The 26,137-nt window shown below is 38.3% G+C and overlaps 1 protein-coding gene across 2 annotated transcripts in view; it reads right to left on the bottom strand.

The window, feature by feature from the left end:
* The window catches only part of C1H21orf91 (chromosome 1 C21orf91 homolog), a 28,324-nt gene extending 2,689 nt beyond the window's left edge, over positions 1 to 25,635 (bottom strand). For both annotated transcript variants that reach the window (XM_021679279.1, XM_044913801.1), the window contains exons 1-3: positions 25,589 to 25,635; positions 24,538 to 24,671; positions 336 to 872 (exon numbers count right to left, since the gene is read on the bottom strand). In XM_021679279.1, the coding sequence (XP_021534954.1) occupies positions 336 to 872; positions 24,538 to 24,664 (664 nt within the window). In that variant the 5' untranslated portion in view covers positions 24,665 to 24,671; positions 25,589 to 25,635. The remainder of the gene's footprint in view (positions 1 to 335; positions 873 to 24,537; positions 24,672 to 25,588) is intronic.
* Between the last annotated feature and the right edge of the window lie 502 nt (positions 25,636 to 26,137).

Genomic DNA, 26,137 nt, shown 5'->3' with positions numbered 1-26,137 from the left:
GAAAGGGCAGAGGGAGAGAATCTTTTTGGGGGGGGCGGGATGGAGAGACAGACTCTAAAGCAGGCTCCATGCCCAACATGGGCCTGACACAGGGTTCCATCTCACACCCTGAGATCATGACCTGAGCTGAAATCAAGAGTCAGATGCTTAACCAACTGTGCCACCCAGGCGCCCCAAGACACCTCATTTTTGCTAGGGTGATCCGGTCGTTTAAATATGCTATAAAAATCTATAATTCTACAGCCAAATTCTTGATATATCACATATATAAAAAATGTAAAAAAAACCAAAGCCAACAAAACTGCAATCTTTACCTTTCTCCCCATTTTACTTACATTCCTCTCTGCTGTAACGTGGATGCTGGACCCGGACATTAGCCTCTGGATTAGAGATTATCTCTTCTTTTTTCTGTGGCTGGTTGTGACTATGAGGCCACAATACACTACTGTGGCATAAAGTGGCACCTGAATCTTGCAACATAGCAAGCCCGAAGTCTGTATTTCCCCTCTGCTCCAATATTCTTTGTGAACAGTTTGAGAGACCGCCTGTACTTCCATCTATCCACTTTGCAGAATACTTTGGTACCTGGGAGTCAAACTGTGGGAGTAACTTTTTATCTGGCTTATGCCTGAAATTTAACAAGTGATGCTGGGGATTTTTAGAACATTCGGAATCAGAATCCAGATCCTTATTTTGTGCATACTGTACAATCCAGTTTATCTTCTTACTCAAAATGGTTTTAACTTCTTCATAAGTACTTTTTGAAAGTTTTGATCGAGGACAATCCTGGTTTGCAATCAAATGGTATTTTTCAAAGCAGTCTTTATGGCCCCTTAACGATTTGGTGTGCAGGAGATTCGATTTTGGTACTCCTATAGGAAAAAAAAAAGAAACAGAAGACTTAAACAGTTTGTTTTTTTTAAAAGTTGCAGTAAGAGTATACAAAAATCTTAGTAAAATGGGGATGTCAGTCTGTGGTGGTTTGTAAATTAGAGGAAAAATGCTAAAGAATATTGGTGTTAATAATATAAAATATAGTCTAATAATTTCTGCTTTAATTGAACTACATATTCAGTAAAACTAAGTTCTTATAAATAATAAAGGCCTTTCCAAGGACGTTGGTCCAGAGGCCTGTTATTGCATACAATTTTAAAAAAGTACTACCAAACCAGCAATTTACATTTACAAAATGTTGGCCTTTACAGTATAGTGCTTTTGTCACTAATCCTCCTGAAGTACACACTTGCAAAAATTTGTTTTAAGGCTCAATAAGAGAAATGCTTGACAATTTTTTTTCCTAATAAATACATAGTCAATCATGTTCTTAAATTATTAGTTATGTTTCACTGGGGAAAGATACACCAGAACCAGAAAAATACACATTAATAATAGCCTCAAAAAGTCAATGAACTGGTTAGATTTATTTTATGAAGAAAATGAAAGCATCTAACATGTTTTCACATTTCTGTTTTAGCTTACTAAAACTTTATCAAGATAATTTTATCTTCTAGGAGAAACACATTACACACAATTATTTTTCATACAGCAGTAAATTCAATCCGCTAAGATACAACAACCAGTATAATTCTTTAACTCACAAATGTTTATTATATACCACAAGTAGCGGAAATATTCTTATTTTACTTTTCTATCTCCCAACTTTTTTTTTTTTTAAGATTTATTTTATTTATTTTAGAGAGTACGTGAGCGTGGAGAGGGGCAGCGGGAGAGGGACAGGCAGACTCTACGCTGTGCGCAGAGCCCAACACAGGGCTCGATCTCATGACCCTGAGATCACGACCTGAGCCAAAATCAAGAGTCGGATGCCCAAATGACTGAGTCACCCAGGCACCCCTCTACCTCCCAAGTTTTAAGCGAGCTGAAGTATGTCATTTCAATTGTTTTTTTTTAATACAGATTATAGAACATTTTCAAAAACACAATACATTTCTTAATACAGAATACATTCATACATTTTCATAAATTCAAGCTGTATTATTAAAGTCAAACAGCAGTGCTTTTATACTGAAGGTCAATAAGGGATGGGGAGCTGAAAATTAATGCCTGCCAGAATTAACCAGTGTAAATCTGCTTAGCTTTGAAAACAGGGTAAGTGGAGAGCCACTCAGGTGCTAGGTTAAAAAAAAATTAGCTGACTCCTCAGAAAAAATTATATTCTGCATTCATCCTTTGTTTTAAAAACTGAAGCTGTAACAATTTTATTAACCAAACTCCAAATCTGGGCCTAATAGTAAGATAATGAAGTATTTGCACTTTAATGGCATTAAATCAGGTATAAAAGTGCTTGTATTAATTTGTTCTAAAACGATGTAACATCAGCCAACGGTGGGACCTGCTGAGTTTGCCAAAACCAGTGCTAAATGGGCTATCGGTTCCTTCCTAAGTAAGTTACGTGAGTACACCTCCTGAGCAGTGATAATGTAATAAGCATATGGGAACAGCTGCTCTCCTGAGGTAAACTCAAAATATCTCAGCCTTATGTCTTCCACTGAGCACTAAAACTGAACTTAAACTGACTTTCATACACATTCTATTTATGCCTTTGCTATTTGTACTGCAGTTTTGTGTGTGTGTGTGTATGTTTTTTACCAGTTATTGTAGGTCAAATTCTGAGCAAAATTAAGGTACCTGAAGTGCAAACTCTCAAAGCTCTACTTGATGACATAGTGTGCGTAAATTAACACAAAAGGAAGTTTACAAATCTTGCTTATTAGAATAAAAACACTGAAGTTTTATTATATATGTTTTAGACCAGAGGTAAGATAAAAAGTAGCTAGTACAAATTACAGACCAAAGAAATAGCTCCAATCTGCTGTCTGATTCTAATACTACTGCTCTGGATAAACAGGTAGGCAGAGAGAACTTGAATTTGCTTATTTTACTAACTGGAAGATCTGTTAAAGAGCTGCCTTACTCCGCAGCCTCCCTTCAGTCTCATTGCCAACATATGGCCACAGCCAATCCCTGAAACAGTCAACGGTCTCGTTAGCCCACTGCCACAGCTCTAATCCATGGAGCAATGATTTAGTTGAATCTAATAAACATAGTAAATTTTAAAGTTTCTCCTGTCTATATGAAAGGAAGTTCTTTGGAATATAAAAAAGGGTTCTAAATTATGCTAGAGAAATTACTTTTTTGCTGTTAATTTTGTGGGCTTTTGGTATTTATTTAGAAACTTCAAAAACTGTATTGATAAAAAATAAAAAATTATACAAAACGATGAATTTTGTGATATACCCAGAGCTCCAACAGCAGGTCAATAGATGTCTATTTGAAGAATAATGTGGGCTTTTTAAAGTTAAAGATTTTTCTTATCCAATGTTCCTTCATAGTAATTTGTGAAATATAACTTTTCTTTCTTCAAAAATAATTTTTCTTTTAATTTTTTACTTAAATCCCCCAATGAATGCTACGAACCCAGATAAGAACATGATTACATGCATATAGATAATCTTTTGAGATAAGCAGCACATCAGAGAACTACAATATTCAATTTGCTGTGCAAATACATAAATGTAACATAAATGTCAGATTCTTTGAGACACTCAGGAGAAAAAGTCACCTATAAAAGACATGAAAAAAAGTGGCTCTTCAAACAAACCCTGCCTCAGCGAAATCCCTCTTCTTCCACTCTCAGTACCCAAACCCCAAACCCGCTTCTCCTCCTGAGTCTGGCACCACCAGGTGCTCAAGGAAGAAACCTAGGGGTCCTCCTTGACAGCTCCTCACCTTACCCATCCCAAATGTTTTGCTGTCCATTTTAAAAATTTTTTTCTGCCATAAAATCTAGCAGTACAGTATCCCAAATCCTGCTTCACCCTTGGATCACCGCCCCCCCCCCCCCAACACTGTCGGGTCACTCCCATCTCCTATCTAGTTCTTACTCTGAGAAGCTTCTTTTAACCAATATACCGGGGTTAGTTGATCAGACCAGACTTCACAAGTGCCTCTTCACTGGTCTTTATCTCCGACCGTAAGTTCTGTGAGAAGGGGACCGTTATCTGTTTTACATGCATCCTCGGCATCATGCCTGGCACATGGTGAGTACTCAAGAAAAACTTGTTAAACGAATAAAGGAAAAACTTAAATTATATTAAAAAAAAAAAACCCTAACAAAACTTATTACCAATTATCATTCAAGGTCTACTACAATGAACTTTTGCCCATCCTAGGCAAGGGAGCCAGGCTGTGCAGTTTTGCCAGGGTACTCAGAGGTTAATGAAAGAAAGCCATCTTCCAGTGAAGTTACTCCTGCATTTAGTTTAATGGGCCATTAGTCTGAAGAACTCATGAGTGGCATGGATATAGAGATGGCAATCTGTGGCATCATTCAATCTGCCAGGCAAAATCATGAACTTCTCCTCAGTTGTATAATTTTAATAGAATTTACATGCAGTGAATATGTAAGAAGGCTGTTTTACACAAACTGTAGCTCATTAATACCTTTAATTTCTTTAAGCTAACAATTTGAAACTTCACTGAGTTTTAAGGTTCAATTTGAAAATGTTTGTTTTATAAACGTGGTTTAAAATATCCCACGCAGTAGCAGAGGAAACAAAAAATTCAAAAAGGATAATACACTGACTAGTTCACATATCTGAACAAATTACTTTTTAGTCTGGCAAAGAATGTTGAGTTGTTAATTTGTATCCGCAATATACGTGCCATTTTATAAACTCTTGAAGTGATTTTGTTTTCTTCCACTTCATCAGTTTGAATTATTATAAGAGAAACAACCATTGCTATTATCAGAGATTCCAGTGAGTTTCCCTACTGACTTCAATTTTAATTGCACTTACAAGTATAAACAGCTCTGAGCACTAATTTGTTTCCTCAGCAGCTTTTGAAAGGGAATGAATCTAAATGTAATTAAATGAGTTGATATTTTTGAGGAGCTGAGTTATAAGGAGTTTCCAAACCAGGTCAACAAAAATCGCATTACAACTTCCTTACTAATAAAGAAGGTGAAGGCCAATGTAATTGACATCCTAACTATTATGAAAACTTCTTTAAAACATACTTCAAAAATGTCCTTGTAAATTTTTTTTGTGATGAGGTCATTATTATTAGAGAACTAAGACTTTAATTGGCAACCATAATTGCTTTTATTAAAGTACTAGTTTCTTCTGGATAGAGGCCATTTAGAAATTTATATAGGCAGTATATTTCTATATGAACAGTGGTATTTTAAAAAGTTAAGCTGTTCCTATTCAATAGTTTTCTTTCTTTTTTATCTTTTCCCACTTTCATCTCTGATTCTGTTATACCATTCTCACATACTTTGAAAAACTTCCCACTAACCCATCTGGCATGCTATCCCCATTTCTATTCTTTAAGTCCCTCTTTAAGATCAATTTACTTTTAAGAAAACTTGGTTAAACCCACAGAAGAGCAAAAACCACTCAAATATAGATTTTTTTTTTGTCTACCTACCACAGTGGCCCTTTTAAAGTAAGGATTACTTCCATGCTTATATTTAATCTGCCTTTTGTAGTAACATATTTTTTTTTTCCTAATGATACTCTAAATGGCACTACAAAATGGGCACAAAACCCAAGGCTTAACAACTCCTATTACATGTCCCATCATCCTTGGATTTTACCCCCCAGCCTCTTGAAGACCTTATCTGTGATTTGGTGGGAATGATGTAAGCTAAGCAATCTTTTCTTAATGGTCCACCAGCTGGTCCCGTCAAGTAGCACACTTCTCAGCTGACTACACGATGCTACATGGCTTTATGCTTCACACATTCTTGAATCCTATCATCTGGCTGCCTTATGCGTGCTTACTCTCTGTCAATTAGACTTCATTTTGAATTTGATTATTTCATTTCCCAATCAAAGGAGTGGCTTCCCATAATTTGATGCTCCCCAGGCAGGGCATGTCTAATACAGCCTGTAGTTGGATGTAAAGCTGTAATACACAGCAGTAGCAGACTGGACAGCCCTAAGAGAGCGTCCACGAGTTACTTCAAACATAAAACAGTTACTTCAAACATAAAACAGAGAACTGGCAGTACTGGTTTTCCAAACTGTGGGTTTGTGTGTTCTTTCTTAATATTTAAATAAGGCAAGAAAATGTAGTTATGAATTTAAGTTCCAGGCTGTTAACATGCTGTGAAGAAATTTTAAACATATTGCCTTCAAATATGACCAACATTTGTGCAACGATTCATGCAGTACTGCTTCAAAATCTTTTATATGGAGGCTCACATTTTGCCCAGTTTAAAGAATTTTCCGAGTTCAGGTGTTTTTCTTTATCTGATTATCTTCTCTTGGTTGCTAAGAGAGGGAGGACAAGTACCTGCACGTTTATGTGCTGTGCATCTGAAGAAGTAATCCTGAGCTTATGTGTTCATGGTAAAAACGGGAGGGGAGCTAAACTTTTCGTTGTCCTAAGAAAGACTAAAGGGATTAAGAGGTTACTTCTTTGTGAGGCATTTCTGACCAAAGGAAGAGAGGAAAAGCTCTATCAGCAGAGGTAGCACACCCACAACCATACTGCAGACAAGTTTTGTTTAGCCTGTAAGTGTTTGAAAAGAAAAAAAAAAATTATCCACTTATAATTTGGTTTCTCTTAAAAACCAAATCAGAAGATCTGGCAGCAACCAGCTAGTCATGAGAAGCAGCTACGTCTGAAAAGAGGACAAGTGCTCTTTAATTTAAAACCATTCTTATCATTTCCTTCATGAGTGTGTAGGGCACCTGTGACCTAGCAAGCTGTGCAGCCATGTTGGTTAGCGACACCTGTCGCCCATCAAGACTGTGCAGTGATACAAGGTCTGAACTGCTTTGGTATAAAACTGCTTGTTCCGATGATGCTTTTCTTTTTTTTTCCCCTGTGATGCTTTGACACCAAACTCGACCAGGCTATTCTCCATCTGATGAGCTAGCAGGAGCAGCCAAGCTAGGATTCAAGAAGAGTTATTACTACTGTATCTACTGCCCATCACAGCCACTCAACAGTGGAGGAAGCTCAGATCGTCTATTGTGTCATGGGACTAGAGGTAGGAAATCAGACCAAAGGCCAAGGATAGATAGCTGGAGCACCTGCCTCCTCTCCCACCCACAACAGGCTAGGCTTCTATTTTTCTTGGTTGTCCTATGTGCCTTAGTGAGTACTGTGGTTATAACAGTGTCCTATTCCCTCCCACCCCATGCCTTTAGCTAACTGAGGAGTCACTTAAGAGTGTGTCCTATTCAAGTACCAAACATACTGTTTAAAAGTAATGGGTAATTGCTTATCTCTGCATTTAGCAGATGGAACTGCTGGCAACCACAATAAGCCAATATACAGATGGGTTCAGCAACTTGCTTTTCCACATTTTGAGAATCACTGCCCTAAAGAAAGATATGCCAACAGGTGGTCTTTAGACAGCAGAATGCAGCTTAGAGATGTTTATTCCATTCTAAAGTTTTTATGTGTGCTAAGAGAAGGATTAAGCAGTTAAACAGCTTAATCCAGTAAATGAATTATAAGGGAAAATTTTAGTGAGCAAGAGTTCAGAGAGATAATGTTAAAAGATAAACTGCAATCTCCAATAACCAAGGAACTGAGGTCTGGTATTGAAAGGAGATATATAAACTGCAAATGACTTGTTAAAAAGAGAACCGCTCAGTGAATTTTACTTTTTCATTTTAACAGTTGGAACACTGGGGAAACACACCTACATAACAACTATTTATTACTAACCGTACAAAAAATAACAGTCCACACTCAATTCTATTCCCTAATTTAGCTACCTGTTTTTTAACTAGCAATGTCCAATAGAACTTTCTGTGATGATGGACAGGTTCTTTATCTGTGCTATCCAACACGGTAGCCACTAGCCACCTGTAGCTATTAAGCATTTGAATGTAGCTGATATGACCAAGGAACTAAAGTTTTAACCTTATCTAATTTTAATTAAGTTTAATGACCACACTGTGGTCAGGCTACCAAATTGGACAGGGGCAGTTTGTCCAGAGGTAATTAAGCAAAAGGGTACTTAGAATGAGAACATGGATGGAAGCTACCCATGTTCTTACTGATGATTTCATATGGGATACTAAGCTCACAGCAGCATACAATACAAAAAGCTAAATGTTTTTCTAATACATTAAAATTATGTCAAATTTAGACTATAATTAAGTGGCACAAAGTTGCACTATAAAAAGTTTTAAGTCAATAATCCAACTGACCCAAGTAAACCTCTACTTGTTCCATTTTCTCCAAAAGAGCTTTAACTGAGTGTACTGATGTTTATTCTAAAATTGTTTTTGTGCACGAAGCTGTCATAAAAGACTCCTAAAAAGCTACACAAATTTACTGTAGTATGATTTGAGTTACCAGTTTTAAATATCTACTTATATGTGACACAAAGAGACACTAATTTGCAGAAAAAAACCCAAAACCCCCAACTTTCCTAAAAATAAAGTTAAAAAGATACATGTTACTTAAACAAAAGAAAGACTGAAAAAAACCACCTTTGGAGTCTAACACCAGATGAATGGGGACAAATCATTATGACAAAGTAAAATTACAGGTTCAAAAGTCAGAAATGTGATAGGTGTATGAATTCTTTGCCCTTTATTTATCTCATGAAACCTTGTCTGCCTGGTTAAGGTTCTGAATGATTTATTTTCTTACAAATAAGAAAAAATGAAAAGCTGCCCCCCAGCTATTTTAAAACCTCAGTTTTGCATTTCAAACTTCTGCATGTATTTGAATCACAGTTCCTGAAATTCTAGTTGACTATTCCTTAAATAAATGCTAAATGGCAGCATCTAGTAGAGATATATTAGCTAGTGAATTTGAAAGCATGTATAATTCACTTACTGCTATAGGTAGTAAATGGTAAAAGTTCAGGCTGATGGGAAACAATCATTACAATTCACTAACCATTTGATAAGAAACTAAAGCTAAAAAAAAGCAATAATTGATGAACCATACTGCAAAATGCTAAAATAAAAAAATATTGTGACTATGTGTTAAAATTGCATTATAGTAATTCTAGAGTAGAAAGAACTAAACAAAGGGGTTGGAGAACTGACGTACAATAAAATTTTCCCATCATGAAACAAAGTTTTTTTTTTTTTTTTTTTTAATTGGAAGATTACATGGTATTAATTCAGCAGTAATGGAAGCCATTAAAACAAATGATAGGACTGCAAATTGGGATGTGCCTCTGATCTAAAAGTCTACCCCTGGGAATTTAAGCTACAACGGAATGGGGATTTAATCAGACATGCATAAAAGATGTACGTATAAAGATGTTTTAGTACTGGTATATTGCAAGGAAGCTAAACATTCATCAATGGGATAGTGGCTAAATAAATTAGGGTACAATGGGATGCAACCTTAAAGAAAAAGTGGTAGAATTTTACCTAACATGAAAAAGATGTTCCTAATATAATATAGTAAATGAAAAGGCTGATTATTAGTTGGTACATAGTTTGATTTCATTTTTTAAATACAATTTACTATACATGTGTGCGTGCACATACACATACATAATCTACTGCAGAAAATAATTTACAACATACCAAAAGTATCAAGAAATTGATGGTAGATAGGTAGGTGGGACTATGAATCTTAATATATATATATATATATTTTAAGGATTTTATTTATTTGACAGAGAGAGACACAGTGAGAGAGGGAACACAAGCAGGGGGAGTGGGAGAGGGAGAAGCAGGCTTCCTGCAGAGCAGGGAGCCGGATGCGGGGCTCGATCCCAGGATTCTGGGATCATGACCTGAGCCAAAGGCAGATGCTTAACGACTGAGCCACCCAGGCGCCCCTGAATCTTACTGCTTTCTGTATTTTGATTTTTCTGTAACAGGCATAATTTGCTTTTTCAATGAAAAACATTTAAAAAATGCCTGTGAAGAAATACATTTTGGTTTGGGAAAGAACACAGCATTCCTTGGTCCAAGACAAATTATGCTTTAAGTATTGTACTGTATGTTCCAATGGACTAAGTGAAACAAACAATAAAGACTGAGATACTGAAATGGTAAAAGGCACACATGCCTAAAATTCTCAAGTTTTACCAAGACTGTGAGAATTTTCTTAGACTAACAATGTATGGAGCAAGGAAAAATATTTACCTTCAAATGAAAGCAGTTCTCCTGCCCCAAAGAAAATCATAACCACATTATAGTTTTATCTGGCAATCCTCGGTGAAGACCCAAAGACCCAAAGGAAGTAAGGGAAAAAGACACAAGTGAACACAGTTTTATATTGTTGATAAAAAACAAACTGTGGTGAAAGGATTTTCTGAGCAGCTGCTACATGAGGGAAATGATGAAAGCTAGAGCAGAAAAACCTACTGAAATCAAATCACAGAAAGGTAAACTCAGGGGCACCTCGGTGGCACAGTAGGTTAAGCATCCGACTCTTGATTTTGGCTCAGGTATCTCAGGGTCGTGAGATTGAGCCGCACCAATGGGCTCCGTGCTGGGCATGAAGCCTACTTAAGATTTTCTCTCTCCCTCTGGCTCCCCGAAGGTAAACTTGGAATAAATTCAAGCCTCCTCAATGTACATAAAACATTAAATGGAGAAGCTGTTCAATATACAAACCAATCACAGGAATCTTTTCAGTATTTCATCTTTTGAGATGAAATGCAAACAAAATCTTTCTATATTTGAATTTAAATACTAACATTCACATCATATACTATATTTACCACAGGGCTTCTATATTCATTATCTGTGTGATCCTCACAGCTGCCCCATGAACACAGGCAACGATGTTATTTATCATTACCTCTATTTAAATGTACTCCCAAAAGCTGAGCTGTTGCATACCAGGAGAACGGAGAAGTAAATGGTGTTTAGAGCAGAGGAAACTTAGACAAACCAAGACATGGAGAAGAGAAAGAAAGGGAGGGAACCGGAGTGAGAAGGACAGAGATGGAGGGGGCACCCCTTTGGAAGACTAATGGAAGATTAAAGTGGCAGATGAACACATTTTAAATGTCATGCTAGGGAGCTAATAACTTAACCTGAAGAAAATGGCAAGGAGTCAGTGGACGTTAGTTCTATGACAGTGAATGACAGGAAGAGATCTGTACTTTAAAGACCTTTCTTGATACTGAGGGAGAACTGGGGGTGTAGGGCAGTGAGGGGGATAAAGGGATTGAATCTATGAAATGAATTAAGTGGTCTTGAGGAAATACTGGTGAGGAAAAAGGGCCTGGACAGAAGTACAGCAGCGGGAATGAAAAGTAGGGAACAAGTGGGAGAGAATCAATAGGACTCAGGGACAGACTGCAAAGAGAGGGTGGGTGGAAGGAGTCGGGTAGCAGATTGGATCAGCTGCGAACTCATAGGCCAATTCGCCTTTGTATATCAGAAAATTATCCCTGCCAGGGCATACAGCTTGAACAGCAGAGCCTAGGTAAGATTTCCGCTCTACACATCCCTGCACCTACACAACTCTACGTGGAAAGTCCTGAAGAACCTGGAGCCATTCATTCACTAATGGTGCTTTTTCAAAGTTTGCTCCTGAGAACAATCTGCTGAAGAATTAGCTGGGATTCTTGTTCACGTGCAAATTTCTAGACTCAACTCTAGACCTACTGAACCAAAATCTCTGCATAAGAAGCCCAGAGTTTCATGTGAACAAAAGAATGAAATATAAATTGCATGTGTATATGGAAGTAGAGATATTTAGTTCAAGAAACTTGAATTCAAGACATGTATAGAATATCTAACTGGAGGGGTCTAGCAAGCAGGTGAATATACAGGTCTGGCACTTAGAAGAAAGATTTGGTTTGGCCTGGCACTGTGTCTGTGGTAAAGTACAGAGGTATGGTTGAAGACACTGCGGTGAAAGAAACAGAGGAGTGCAATATGAGAAGGCAAGGACAGAATTCAATGAAAACACTAGTATTTCAGGGACCTGTAACAGGCAATGAACCTGGAAAGACAGAAACCTGGATAGAAATAAAGAAGACATGTATTTTATCATGGAACCCAGGGAGTCAAGCATTTCAAGGAGGTGGGAAATGTTAAATGTCAGATTTTGAAAATGGTGACCAGTTATAGGGGCGCTGAAGAGTAAGATGGGAGGACAGACAGAGGAGACCATGAATGAACACTACTGTTTCAAGAACTATGGTTTAAAGGAAAGAGTGTTTTTGCTTGATTTTTCCTTTTAAATATGGGAGACATGAGCATTTCTGCCATTCTAATCACCTTTTGGTCAATCTGGCAGGATACAGAGATGATAACTGTAGGCAGGTAAGATGATGAGTAAGCATGAGTTAAAACAAATGGAGGAGAGGGTAAATAAATGAATTTAGAAGAGTGGGTGGTAGAAAAGACAGCCTGTAAAAAGCATGAAATTTTTCTATATCCAGTCTTAACTGGATTAATTAAGATCTTAATTTCTTTCTCAAGACACTTATGGCTGGTATTTATCAGACACAGTTAATAAATACACTGGTAACCTAAAACTGAGTTTTCTGGAGAACTTTCTGATACAGTATGTAGGAATTATATTTTATTTATATTGTATTTATTCTACTTTGTAGTAGAAATATAGCCAAAATGTTGCTTGACATTGAGTTGAAAATTGATGATATCCTGAAAATAATCTGAGGAGCCAAAGTAACAAAGTCAAGATTATAAAGGATACTTTAAAAATAAACAGAAATGTTCTCAGGGCAAATATTAACAGAGTTAATGAGGAAGTAGAAAGAACACAAAAACTTTAAAATTTTTTACACTGTGCCCAATACTTAAAGATCGTTACGTACTTTACGTTAATTTTGAAATACTCCCCAATGCCACTAAAATTCCTCAACATATGGGCTGTTTTCAAATCAGACTAGCAATTTTTGTTCCTTAAATTCATTGTAGATATTATTCCACCAGTTATCCTAAGTTTTAGATATTAATAATGTCATTTAACTATATTTGTAGAACACTGTAGACATTGGAAGGTGCTTTTACTGTCTATTAAATTTAATCTCCACGTTATTACCTAGGAAATGAACAATAAGTGTGAATTTTAAGTAAGATAATACATGGAAAAATATATTGGTGACTGAATTTATACTTCATAAAGGCAAATAATCCCATATCCTCTTCTAACATGCTACATAATTCATTTATTCTATTGTCTTTTACCTCTTCTCAAGTAAAGTTTGCAATGGTGGGGATTTATGTTTGTTTTGTTCAATGTCTTATCCTCAGCTACTAGAATTTCTGGCAGTTGCTTAATTTTTACTGAATAACTGGGCTTAAAAAAATTGCTATGGACCCAATGACATAGCTTTAATTACGAGATTTAGATTTTAATGGGTACACAGAAATCATTATTCTGCCTTTCTGGTATACAACTGAGACAGTAAGGGCAAAAAGCTACCAGAAATCGGAGCACCTGGGTGGCTCAGTCATTAAGCGTCTGCCTTCGGCTCAGGTCATGGTCCTGGGATCAGGGCCCGCATCGGGCTTCCCTGCTTGGCGGGAAGCCTGCTTCTCCCTCTCCCACTCCCCCTGCTTGTATTCCCTCTCTCACTGTGTTTCCCTCTGTCAAATAAATAAATAAAATCTTTAAAAAAAAAAAGCTACCAGAAATAGATACACCAGTTTAAAATTATTTGTAAATAAACAATGTTCCCTTATCACAAACTATAAATCCAAGGCTGTGTTTAATGGGTTTATTCCCCTTATCAAAATCCTAACAGATGGTGTGCCAAATTTTATTAGCATAATTTAAATCCACTCTAACTAGAACTATAGTTAATACCACATTTTGACAATTTTTCAGTGTTAGCCACTTTGGTTTCAATTACTTACACATTTTTCATATATTACTATATTTGAAATTCACGCTTAATGTTAATTTCCTATATGATGTGGAGATTAAATTTAAGGTGCTGTAAAAGCACCTTCCAATTTCCAAAGTGCTATACAAATATAAAGATATGTTGTCTTCATATTATATTCAGTAATAAACACTGGAAAATTTTAAGTTTTATTAGAACATCAACAGAGGTGCAATATTTCTACATATGTCCTAAATATTTCTAAAATGTTCTACTGATGTAGTTAAGTTCAATGCTCATTATCTTTTAAACTCAAACTTTCTAGAAAACTCACCTCAAACTACTCTTTCTTTCTCAAAGCACCCCAGGCACTTACTGGGGCCGATGAGCAAAAGGAACACGGTGTGCAATTCCAGGAATGGTGCTAACATTTTCACTTGTGTTTGCACTGATTGCCTCCACTTACTCAAAACCCTATTTCCTCTTGAGAGAAAGACTGATCAGGCTATGTTAGCCTCCATTACCTGGATGGTTGGGAGGACAGAGAACAGCGTTAGAACCATTACCTCATTACAAGCTGACACCTGCATGATTCTATAGCAAATGTCAGTCTACTCTCAACTAGCTTATCCTTTCTGGACAGGAATGGAAAGACCGTCACATGTGTGTGTCCCTTCTCCCTGATCATTACCAGTCCAACTTAAGAGTTCTAAAAACTGTATTTTCTTGACAGATTGTTGAGATTACACTCTATATGGAGACTGCATCATTCCACTCTCTTAGGTCTTCAGAAATGTACATTTTCAGATATTCCACTGAACATGCATTAATTAAATATGCGTAGAAATAATTTTTAAAAAATTACATCTCTCGAGACCCAGATTTTGTTCCTTGCCTCAATATTCACATTTGTATAATTCATCTCTAACTTTGCCTAAAAGTTACTTAATATCTCCTAAATTTTAATAGTTCATGTAGTTTTCTTTGGAGGCAGAAATGATTTAGGCACTTGGTTTTTTAGAGTCAGAGGCCTTGGGTCTGGACTTGTAAGCTGTGCAGTTTTGGACTAGTTACCTAGACTCTCTGCTCACCTTCCTTATTAATCAAATTGTGGTAACACAGTACTTTACAGTTATATTAAGAAATAAAACAATGCAAGGCGCCTGGGTGGCTCAGCTGTTAAGGGTCTGCCTTCGGCTCAGGTCATGATCCCAGAATCCTCGGATTGAGCCCCACATCTGGCTCCCTGCTCGGTGGGAAGCCTGCTTCTCTCTCTCCCACTCCCCCTGCTTGTGTTCCCTCTCTCGCGGTCTCTCTTTCTGTCAAAATAAATCAATCTTAAAAAAACAAAAAACAAAAAAACAATGCATGTAAGGTGCATAATACTTGACAAACAATACCTATAATTTAGATAAGTCCCTTATCTAAAAATGTAAATGCCTTAAGTATTTACTGACAGTTGAACTAGCTTCTCCCAACTTGAGACTGGTATTTCACTTCTTCCAGAGAACAGAGAAACCTACTTTTGTCTTATTTCTTCACAGGCCAATATTACTTTGCATGGAACAGAAAAATTACCCTTTTATTTCTGGGTAGCTGATTTCTCTTTATCAACTTCCCAGTAACAGTTTTAAATTATTTTAATCACAAAACTTGTATCCCTTTACTGAGAATAATTTTGACCTACATATTAAAGATTTTCAATCTAGACTTATTTCCGTATCTCATAAAACATTTTTCATCTTTGTCCACAATGGGATGAAATAACTATGAAGTTGAACCAGAATTCCATTTTTAAATATTCTAACAAATCCTTTTTATAAAAATAATTATATAATTATAAAATCATGATGCTATTACTAAGATATTCTGGGTTGTATATTCTGCTTCCTTGTTTTTAACTTTAAATTACTGATTTAGGGGCGCCTGAGTGGCTCAGTTGGTTAAGCGACTGCCTTCGGCTCAGGTCATGATCCTGGAGTCCCGGGATCGAGTCCCACATCGGGCTTCCTGCTCAGCAAGGAGTCTGCTTCTCCCTCTGACCCTCCTCTCTCTCATGCTGTCTCTCATTCTCTCTCTCTCAAATAAATAAAATCTTTAAAAAAAAAAAATTACTGATTTAAGGAATATGTTTTTAACACTGATTTAAAAAGGACTCAGGATCATCAAATGCCTTGGGGTCATCATTATGAGCACAAATCACTCTGTTGGGGTGTCCAGAATAAGAGAAATGCAATGAATAAAATGAATCTAGAAACACCCTTTCTAAACATAGCCCTGTTAAAAGTTCTTGCTCTGTGTTTGGAGAAAAGTACTATGTTTTTTATCCTCCTGACTGAAAAGGAACCAATTATCAGTTAGTATTATTGGCTACATTTTATTTTTTTGAATATGATACAAAGTTCTATTAGTAAGATTCATAAAACCTCTAGTAGACTCCAGAAAGATCTCATGAAATTCTGTAAAAGGGCAGAAAAACAGCAGAAAAGTTTCACTGTGAGGAAGTTTAAAGGAAAGGAAATGTAAAGAAAAGCAGTACTCTTGTCTCCTTTAGATAGATTCACTCATCAGTCAAATATTTATTCATTACTCCTTGCCAGTCCTTGTGCTACTGCTGATTATATACTAGCAAATAAAAGAGACTCTAAAAGGAATCCATGCCCTTACGGAATTAAAAATGGGGGGAGGGAAGCACATCCAACAAATACACAAGCAAATAATTGCAGTAAACAATTTTAACAAGTACCATGAAGAAAAGGGTGCTGTGGGGAAAGGAACATTAGGAGAGGAGTGGGGCGGGGGGGGGGGGGGGGGGGGGAAGGGGCAGTGAAAGGCAGGGAAGGCTGCTTTGAGAAGTAACTTTTTAAGAATTAAGATACAGGTGGGTTCTCTCTGTGGAGCTACCTCGCATGTATTTTAGCTAGGCATATAAGTCTATACCTTCTCCACACCTGACTTCCAACCCTGGTATTTTTGGTTAAAGGGATGGAGGGGGAATTCGCTTATTTATTCACTCACTCATTCTGAAAAGAGATATGGAGAGGGTAGGAATAGCTTTGATCTAGACATGTAATTTGAAGTACTTATGCGTTATAAAAGTAAAGATGTCTAAAAATTAGTTGCATATATTGATGTGTAGCTTGGGGGGTGGGGAGATGGGAAGGAGGCAGGAGTTAATTTGCTAGTTTTCATTATATAAAAGGTCATGAAAGCCCAAAGAGTGAGGATAAAAAGGCTAGGACAGAGTATGCTAACAGTAAAAAACCAGAAAAACAAAAACCTATAAAGATTATCAGGACTAATCAGAAACATTAGGAAAACAATTGAGTGAATGGCATCATTATACAAGTGCTGGTCTATAATTTAAGCACTTAAAATATGACAAAGGTCAAACAGAGAAAAGTTCAATTCCCACAGTGGTACAACAACTCTGACATGAGAGACCTGATCTGAATCCCTTCTGTGCCGTTTACTATCAAGGTGACTTTAAGGCAACTTTACTTGACCTCAGAGCCTTCATTCCACCACATATAAATGAACTACTACCACTTACCTCTTAGTCCTGATGGGAGAACTCTGTTAGCTATAATAAATGCTTGATTCTGCTTAAAAATCAGTGGCAAATGAGGGTTTCCCACCTGCCTAGTCATTTCTACAGGCATTTTAGCTATACACTGTGTCATAAATGGGAGAAAATAAGTATTAATCTTTCCCTATTTAAAACTTAGATGGGCATATACCTCTAGCTGAATTGACAGAATAATAATACCCATAAGTAACTTGCCCAAGTTCTCTCAGTTAGTAAATGGGAATTTGAATCTCGACAGTCTGGCTCCAGTATGTCTGCCCAACCGGGAGTTTCTGGACCTCTGGAGCACAGTATCACTACACTTCGGTTACTCTGCAGCCCATCCTGAGCATCAAGAACAAACAGATCTGAGCTCCACTCCTTATCTGCCAAGTACTCCTCTTGGAACAAATGGCAACAACTGGAGTTCGGCCTTCTGAAATAGATTCTGGCACAGTAATTTCAAGATTAAGAAATATGAAACTGCTTTTATTGGTTACATTTGAGAACCAGTATGACACAGAAACTTAGGGATCTTGCTAAGAAAAGCCAACTAGTATGTGGTAGGGTCAAATTGCAAGGCCAGGTCTGAGTCCAGGGCCCACATGCTTCATCAGCAGAGCAAAAGTGGAGCAGTGACAGATGTGTCCAGCTGTAGAAAAGCAATCTTCCTTGTAAAGGTATGAGGAAGGCGGAACTACCACGTTAGTCTATCATGAACAGAGTCAGGGAGAAAGTAGGAAGAGTTTTTCCAAGATTATAATCTCTAACTTGCTTCATCACACAAGTTTCCAACAGAGTAAAATATTGGGGGGGGAGGGTTTCTCTTTAAGAGCAATAGCATTAATCATTACATGTTATATACTGAGACAGGTCAGAAACTTGACAATTCTTACAGCTGTCTGGCAACAAGTCCACATGTGATCTGGCTGCATGTCCATCCTCAGAATATAAACCTTCATTCTGCTAAAATCCCTTCTAGTTCTAACTCCAGGATTAGAAGAATCATTAGAGCATTACTTGTTGGTATTAGCTGGAGCTCAAATAGTTTGTCCTCAACGTGGAATAACCTTTAATTACTAGAAAGGCCTCTCTGTGGCTGATTTTGCTTGTTGCCTACTCAATATCCTTTGTCCCTTTCTTTGAAAAACACTGATTTTATTTGGAGCAGCTTCTCTTCAAGGGCAATGAAATGTGTAAGAAACTATTAGGTGGAAATTCAGGAAAAACTCCTTTTTAGATGCAGGAGATTACTAACAGATGAACTTGAAGACGGTTAAGTATGTGGTAAGGAAGGTGGAATAGAAAAACAGAAGCAGCTTGAGACCTTCTGATCATGGAGCTACCATACCAACTCCAGATTCAACTTCTTTTTATTTTTATTTATTTATTTATTTTTTTAAAGATTATTTATTTATTTATTTGACAGAGAAAGACACAGCGAGAGAGGGAACACAAACGGGGATTGGGAGAGGGAGAAGCAGACTCCCTGCCGAGCAGGGAGCCCGATGCGGGACTCGATCCAGGGACTCCAGGATCATGACCTGAGCCGAAGGCAGTCGCTTAACCAACTGAGCCACCCAGGCGCCCTCAACTTCTTTTTATATGGGAGATATAAAATACCCATTCTATTTTATTTCACCATTATTATCCTCTTATATATAGCCAGATCTCATTCTTAATGGATATATCTTCCCAACCAAAATTTGGGTACAATCTAAGTTTTAAATTCATCCTAGACTTTAGATTTAGAAAACTTAACAAAGTTAAAAGGGAGGGAAAGTTGGGAGTAACTAAAAAGAAGCCACCATGACAGGGATAAGACTGTGGAACCTGGCTCCTCAAAGATGGGTTACCAGTTAAGTCCCAAGTCTTCACTAGATGTTGTTAGCCTAGATTCAATTATTTTTTAAAAATATTCTAGAATTTAAACTTATCACCAGTCAAACCCACTTTCCACTTCCATCCCTCCCTATTTCTGTCCATATAATGAGGTTTAACTGTTACTGCCATTTAAAAAGTATTCAAGTTTATTTAAAGTGTCACAGGTACTTTAAAGGCATCAAAAAGGCAGGTAAGAAAAAAAAATTAACCTTGTGTCTGTATTTCTAAGTGTATCAAAGATAACTAAGTTAAAGTTCAAAAGTTACATTAAGTTTTGTATTTTAAAGTGCTCTCTTAGTTAATACAAATGTATGATGTTTGCAATCATGTGAAACAACAGAAAGAGGCTAATGCCAGATTCAGTTAGCTGTATATACAGTTTCCCTATCACAAGGGGTGGGTCATTTTACTTAAGTGGGAAGATGCTAATATGTCAGAAGCAGGACAGTGGAAGAGCTATCGACAGACTCTGAATAGTAAATAACCAGTCTTGACATCCAAACCGAATCAGGACTTAATATTGAGATTCAAACTGCTCCCTGACTACTAACCATGTGAACACTGTTTTGGTCAAAGACACAGAATCAAGGAAGAACGAGATTAAAAGTAAGCACTGGGTTCACCAGTGCTTTAACTAAGAGAAAAGACCTATAGATTTTTCTTGCTAGGAAGATTACCAAGGATCTGAATTTGGATTGGCTTCTAGAAAAGTTCCTAGAAAGTTCAACAAATTAGGGGGAGAAAGAAGACCGAGATGCACTAGTAAGCATTAGTGATGCTTACTAATCAACCATCAAGTTAGACTAAAACCTTGCTTGGCATAAGAGGAACTGATACAGTCTTAGAAAAAAAAATTATTTTCACAGAAAAGAAAGGAAGTCAATTATTAGAGGAAGGTAGGGATGCTCTAAGAATTATTTGCACAGTGTTTTGGCACGAAATGAAACCAAGAGTATAAAGTAACAGATCAGAGTCCTGGATCTTTGTCCCCTCTAGTTTCATTTCTGACTCTGACCTTTTACAACTGAGTTTCGTTACTGGCTCTTGATTGCCCTGGGCTAACTTCCTCCCAGCCTCAATAGCTTAGGGAAAGGTAGTAATTTCATCACTAACTGTAGAGATTTTAGCATAATGAACTATGATGCATATTAGAGTATCTGATCATACATGCACAAAAAAGTTTATAGTGTTTTAGGGCCATGGATATAGGCCACGAGTATTAGTAAGTTTATGCATCTGTGTTCTAATCCATAAGCAAATTATTCTAATGGTGAATTACAGGTACGAAGAAAAGTCAATCTTACAAGCATTTCAAAAGAGTTGAATTCTCGAAGTACACTTCTTAGGTCCTTGAAGTATACAAGGAAGTATACAAAATGTAGGTACTATTTCCTTTTAATTACCAAAAAGTCACAGAGAAAAGGCAATTTAGAGCCATGCTCAGAATATGAAATCTGACAAGATTTAACTGTCTTTTGTTATTTTTCTTCTTTTATTTTCATTTTATAAATATATGCATGCACACAGCTTTTAAACAAGAGGCCATTTGATTAGACCAGTTTTGATTTGACCTAATGAGCAATCCCAAAGACATATAAAATATTTTTGTTTACTACAAATGTGTGGAGTCAAAATTAGGTAAACTGTTATTATTCCTTAAGAAAATTTTTAACTGGTCTCTTAGCAGAGAAAACAGAATGCTTCAGAGCAAATTTAGCTAACCAGGTAAGATCAACATTACCATACTACAAAAAGTTATACAAAACTAGTGAAGTTAAATGTCATGTTTTACAAGTTCTTCTTACATTCTTTTTTTTTTTTTTTTTTTTAAAGATTTTATTTATTTATTTGACAGAGAGATAGACAGAAGAGCACAAGCAGAGGGAGTGGCAGAGGGAGAGGGAGAAGCAGGCTCTGCACTGAGCAGGGAACCCGATGCGGGACTCGATCCCAGGACCCTGAGATCATGACCCGAGCCGAAGGCAGACGCCTAACCATCTGAGCCACCCAGGCGCCCAGTTCTTCTTACATTCTAACATTCATTGACTTGCATTGTGCTAACAGCTTTGTAACTTAAAGTGTTTTAAACCTTAAAACACTTTTTTTTTTTTTTAAAGATTTTATTTATTTATTTGAGAGAGAGAGAATGAGAGACAGAGAGCATGAGAGGGAGGAGGGAGAAGCAGACTCCCTACCGAGCAGGGAGCCCGATGCGGGACTCGATCCCGGGACTCCAGGATCATGACCTGAGCCGAAGGCAGTCACTTAACCAACTGAGCCACTCAGGAGCCCTAAACCTTAAAACACTTTAACAGATTTACTGACATAGACAAGAATATACCTTGTTATTTTTCAGGTATGTGATTACTTTATTATCACCTTTTTTTTTTCATTGACTTTTAAAAACCTGTATACTGATATGAAAACCAAAATTCTGTGGAATTCAGAGTTTTCTCCTATAATAATCTTATGACATTAAGTTAAAATGGTTATAATAGACTAGTGCAGTAAATATAAAAATCTGTATATTTGGGAGAACTCATATCAAATAAATTGAGATAAAAAAGTTTAATTCTAAAATAATTTTTCCTCATGAAGGTTTAATTCACATTTTAAAATATTGGGGCGCCTGGGTGGCTCAGTTGGTTAAGCGACTGCCTTCGGCTCAGGTCATGATCCTGGAGTCCCTGGATCGAGTCCCGCATTGGGCTCCCTGCTCAGCAAGGAGCCTGCTTCTCCCTCTAACCCTCCCCCTGTCATGTTCTCTCTCTCTCTCTCTCTCATTCTCGCTCTCTCAAATAAATAAATCTTTAAAAAAAAAATATATATATATATATAAAATCCTAAGTGTATGTAGAGTACAAAATGAAACAGTTCTAATTCAAATTGAGAACGGTCTTTTAAGTTAAACATAACTATTATTTCAACAACATATGACTTATATATTAAGATAGATATTATTAGGGGGCGGGGGCGCCTGGGTGGTTCAGTCCGTTAAGTGTATGCCTTTGGCTCAGGTCATGATCTCATGGTCCTGGGATGGAGCCCTGTATCGCCCTACATTGGGCTCCCTGCTCAGCAGGGAGTCTGCCTCTCCCACTGCCCCTCCCCCACTGTTCATGCTCTCTCTCAAATAAATAGAATCTTAAAAATAAAATAAAATTAAAAAAAATATGTTATCACGGGGCACCTGGGTGGCTTAGTTGGTTAAGTGTCAAACACGATTTTGGCTCGGATCATGATCTCATGGTCCTGAAACAGAGCCCATGCTTAGTGAGGAGTCAGCCTGAGATTCTCTCTCCCTCTTCCTCTGCTTCTCCTGCCCTCCACCCCCCCCATGCTCTCAGAACGCATGCTCTCTCTCTAAAATAAATAAATCTTTTAAAGAAAAAGATATTTTCAGAAATGAAACATTTACAAAAGTGGTACCTGAGGAGTATTTGTATATTCTCTATATAATGACAAAAAAAGTTAAAAGGCTTATTTTAAAAAGGCGAGAAAAGCAATTTATGGAAGTTTAGGTTTCTGTGGAAAAAGTCCATCACAGCACGATCCCCACTAATGATGATTTAGTAGGAAGCACTGGTTAGGAAAAGTTGGCTGACCAAGTAGCAAGGATAGCTAATTAGGATTCAGGAAAATGGGTTTCTAATATTAGCCCTATCAACTAAAATAACTACTGACAATAGCTCAACGGTATTAAGATCATATATACTGGAAACAATCACCAGGCTTCAAACACTAGCATGTCAATTACTGCTGTGTGACTTTGAAGTGCACTTCTTAGGTCTCAAAGGTTAGGTTCCATTACCTTTAAAATGTATAACAGAAGCCATGCCAGAGCTATTCTGAGTTAACTAGGGTAACTCATGTAAGGTGCTTAGTACAGAGTCTGGCCCTAACAACAGGATGCCATCACCACTAGAGTAACCTTGAACGGTCTTATTTGGCCCTCAGTTTCCTTCAATGTAAAATACAGGTTTGAGCTGGATCATTTCTAATGCCTTTATCCAGCCAAAATTAAAATCTACAGTGTAGGCGCATGAGTGCCTCAGTTGTTAAGTGTCTGCCTTCGGCTCAGGTCATGATCCCAGGGTCCTGGGATCGACCCCTGCATTGGGCTCCCTGCTCAGCAGGAAGCCTGCTTCTCCCTCTCCCACTTCCCCTGCCTGTGTTCCCTCTCTCATTGTGTCTCTGTCAAATAAATAAATAAAATCTTAAAAAAAAAAAAAATCTACAATGTAAAAGAATACATATAGGGCCAACTCTTATTTTCAAAGAACATAAATTTAGATCTTTCACTGTAGTATTATTAAGGACATGGTAATTCAGATGCTATACAAGCACCATATTTTTAAGTGAGCCCTTTTAAATTAGTTATAATGACTACATTTATTAAAGACAAAGTTATAGGTATTCTATTTACCCCCAAGAAATCCAAGATCTTCCATCGATTATCATGTTCAGCAACTGTAATTCTTCCAGAGTAAAATGGCAAAACTATCATAACCAATATGATCTTAAATGGAAAATGAATATCATATAATTATACTTTTTTATTTTAAGAATATTAAGATTCTTTTTAGTTTGAGTTATATTTTTTGAAAGTCAGGGTCCATAACATCAAGATTAAAGAAAAAAACACATCCCTCATGTTTCTTGAGGGCAAACTATTAATGTCTATACACACATTAACTGTATACCAATCCAAACAAATAGTACATGATAACATTTTTTTTTAATATTTGGAGAACTCTTTTTCATATGCTTTCAGAGATACTATTAAGAAATGTAAAAAACCTTTTTAATTTTTAAAAACTATTGAAAGTGTGTGTGATTACTGAAAAGAGGTTATCTAAAAATTTAAGTTTTTCCAGATAAGACAGCACTAGGGAAAAGTTCTAGCTCACCTCAGTCAGGTACCAGCATGGAAGGCCAAAAGAATTAAATTACATTTGCCCATCAACTAAAGAACAAAAGCATACACACAGATCTATTAAACTTGACAACTTAATAGTCTCAAGCCAGAAAACATGTTTACTAACCAATACTCATACTTTGTTTTTTATATTAGCAAAAATGGGGTTAGTACTGTGGGAGTTTAAAAAAAAAAAAGGTAAACATTTAAGTTCACAGCTGTGAGAACTTCTGCTTCAGTTTCCATAAATCCTTATCTTTAACAGATCTTCACACATCATACTTGGCACAATTTCCAGTCATTCAAGAAATTTTATTTTACCTTATAACCAGTTCAGCAAAAGTAAAGTTCATGCCATAAAATCAATCTATACTGTGTCCTTACCCTCAATATTTAGCTCAAAACAAACGTGGCAGAAGGAGAGTGTTTCTTTGTCTGTTCCCAGTTTACAAACACTGCAAATGTTGTCATCGTTCAAATCAATGTTTACAAACTGCTCCTCTTCGTTCATAGTGCCCCTGTTAAGAAACAGAAAGGGAAAGTTATGCAATTTCAAGAACCTGACAGTATGGTAATATTAGGAACTTCTAGGAGAAGGATGCTCTTTATCTAATGCAACAGACTCATCAAACAAGCATCGCCATACTTGTACTTCAGTATCCCTCTTACTGTGTAATGACACAAAGCTAGTCAAACTTAAAGCCTTGTCATAGGTGTCACTATGCCTAAATGCCTTTTTCTGATCCCGTATTTCATTGGGTTGAGGAGCGGATCTGAAGGAAAGCAGTTTGCGGGGGTTCTGCTCTGCCCCATCCCCGGCCCAGGCACAGAGAGCTTAGCAGCGCTGCCGGGGGCGTCCTTCAACCTACTTAATGCTGTTAAATACAGGAAAAACGACCTGTTCGGGACACTGCTTTGCTAACTTCATTGTGGGAACCCTGAGATGCGTTTCGCTAACTCGACGTGGCGCGGCTTCCTATCGGAGATCCGCGGCAGGAAAATACACGTGGAAGCGCGAACACCCGAGGACATCCCGGCACCGTCTAAAGCACCCGCACGGAAGGCTGGGCAGAGGCTCCACCGTGCGGGTCCGGCACGGCCGGAGCCGGGGTGTCCAAGCCGGGCCGGGAGGTGCCTTGGGGTCCCTTCGCCCCGGACTTCCTCCAGCCCAGGAAGAAGGCGTCCGAGGGCCAAGGCAGCCCGTCAGCCCGGGACTCAGCGCCTCGGGGAGCCAGGCCCCCACTCCACATCCGGCGTTGGGGGCGCGCGCCCGCCGCGCAGGATGCCGCGGACCGGGAGTCCGTCTCTCCGTCCGTCGGGGCGCCCCGCGCGGGACAGTGCGAAGGGCCGCGGGGCTCGGAGCGGAAGGCGGCGGGACCGCGGGACAGCGGGGCCGAGGCGCGGGCCGTCGGGTACCCGGGCGCGAGGTCTTTACCGTCGGCTCCGCGCGCCGCAGAAGCAGTTCCGCGCGGCTCGGGCTCCTCCACTATTGTTTCCGGCCGCAGCTGAGGCGGCGGCGGCAGAGGCGGCAGCCGCGCGCCCGGCCCCGCCCCCTCCCGCCGGTGCCATCCCGCGAAGGCTGGTGGGGGGATGCGCGGGGAGGCGCGGTCGAGGGCAAAGCTGCGCGCCCGCACGGCGGCTGCGGGCTTCCCCTCTCGCCGCCTGCACCGACGCCGCGTCCTTGGCTAGGATTTCCTCGTGATTCCGCGTCTCTTGGCCGGATCTCTTACGGTTCTCTGGAACGTGGCGACTCATATGCCCCCCTCCTCGAGGCAAGTAGATAGAGGAGTCCGTTACTACCTCCCCCTTCAGCGTAGTGGAAACTACTGCCCCCGGGCTGGGGCCGCGGGGGGCGGGGGCAGAAAAGTGACGAACGGGTGAGAGAAGGGGACAGAGATGCGTGGGTGGGATTTTGTTTGAAATCAGTAGACTGAAGCACAAGTGTCACTGAACGTCGAGTTAGGTTCCAGTTGAAATATTTAAT

The sequence above is a fragment of the Neomonachus schauinslandi genome, chromosome 1 (genome assembly GCF_002201575.2).
Source record: "Neomonachus schauinslandi chromosome 1, ASM220157v2, whole genome shotgun sequence".
Lineage (NCBI taxonomy): Eukaryota > Metazoa > Chordata > Mammalia > Carnivora > Phocidae > Neomonachus > Neomonachus schauinslandi.
This window is presented reverse-complemented; position numbering and strand designations above follow the sequence as displayed.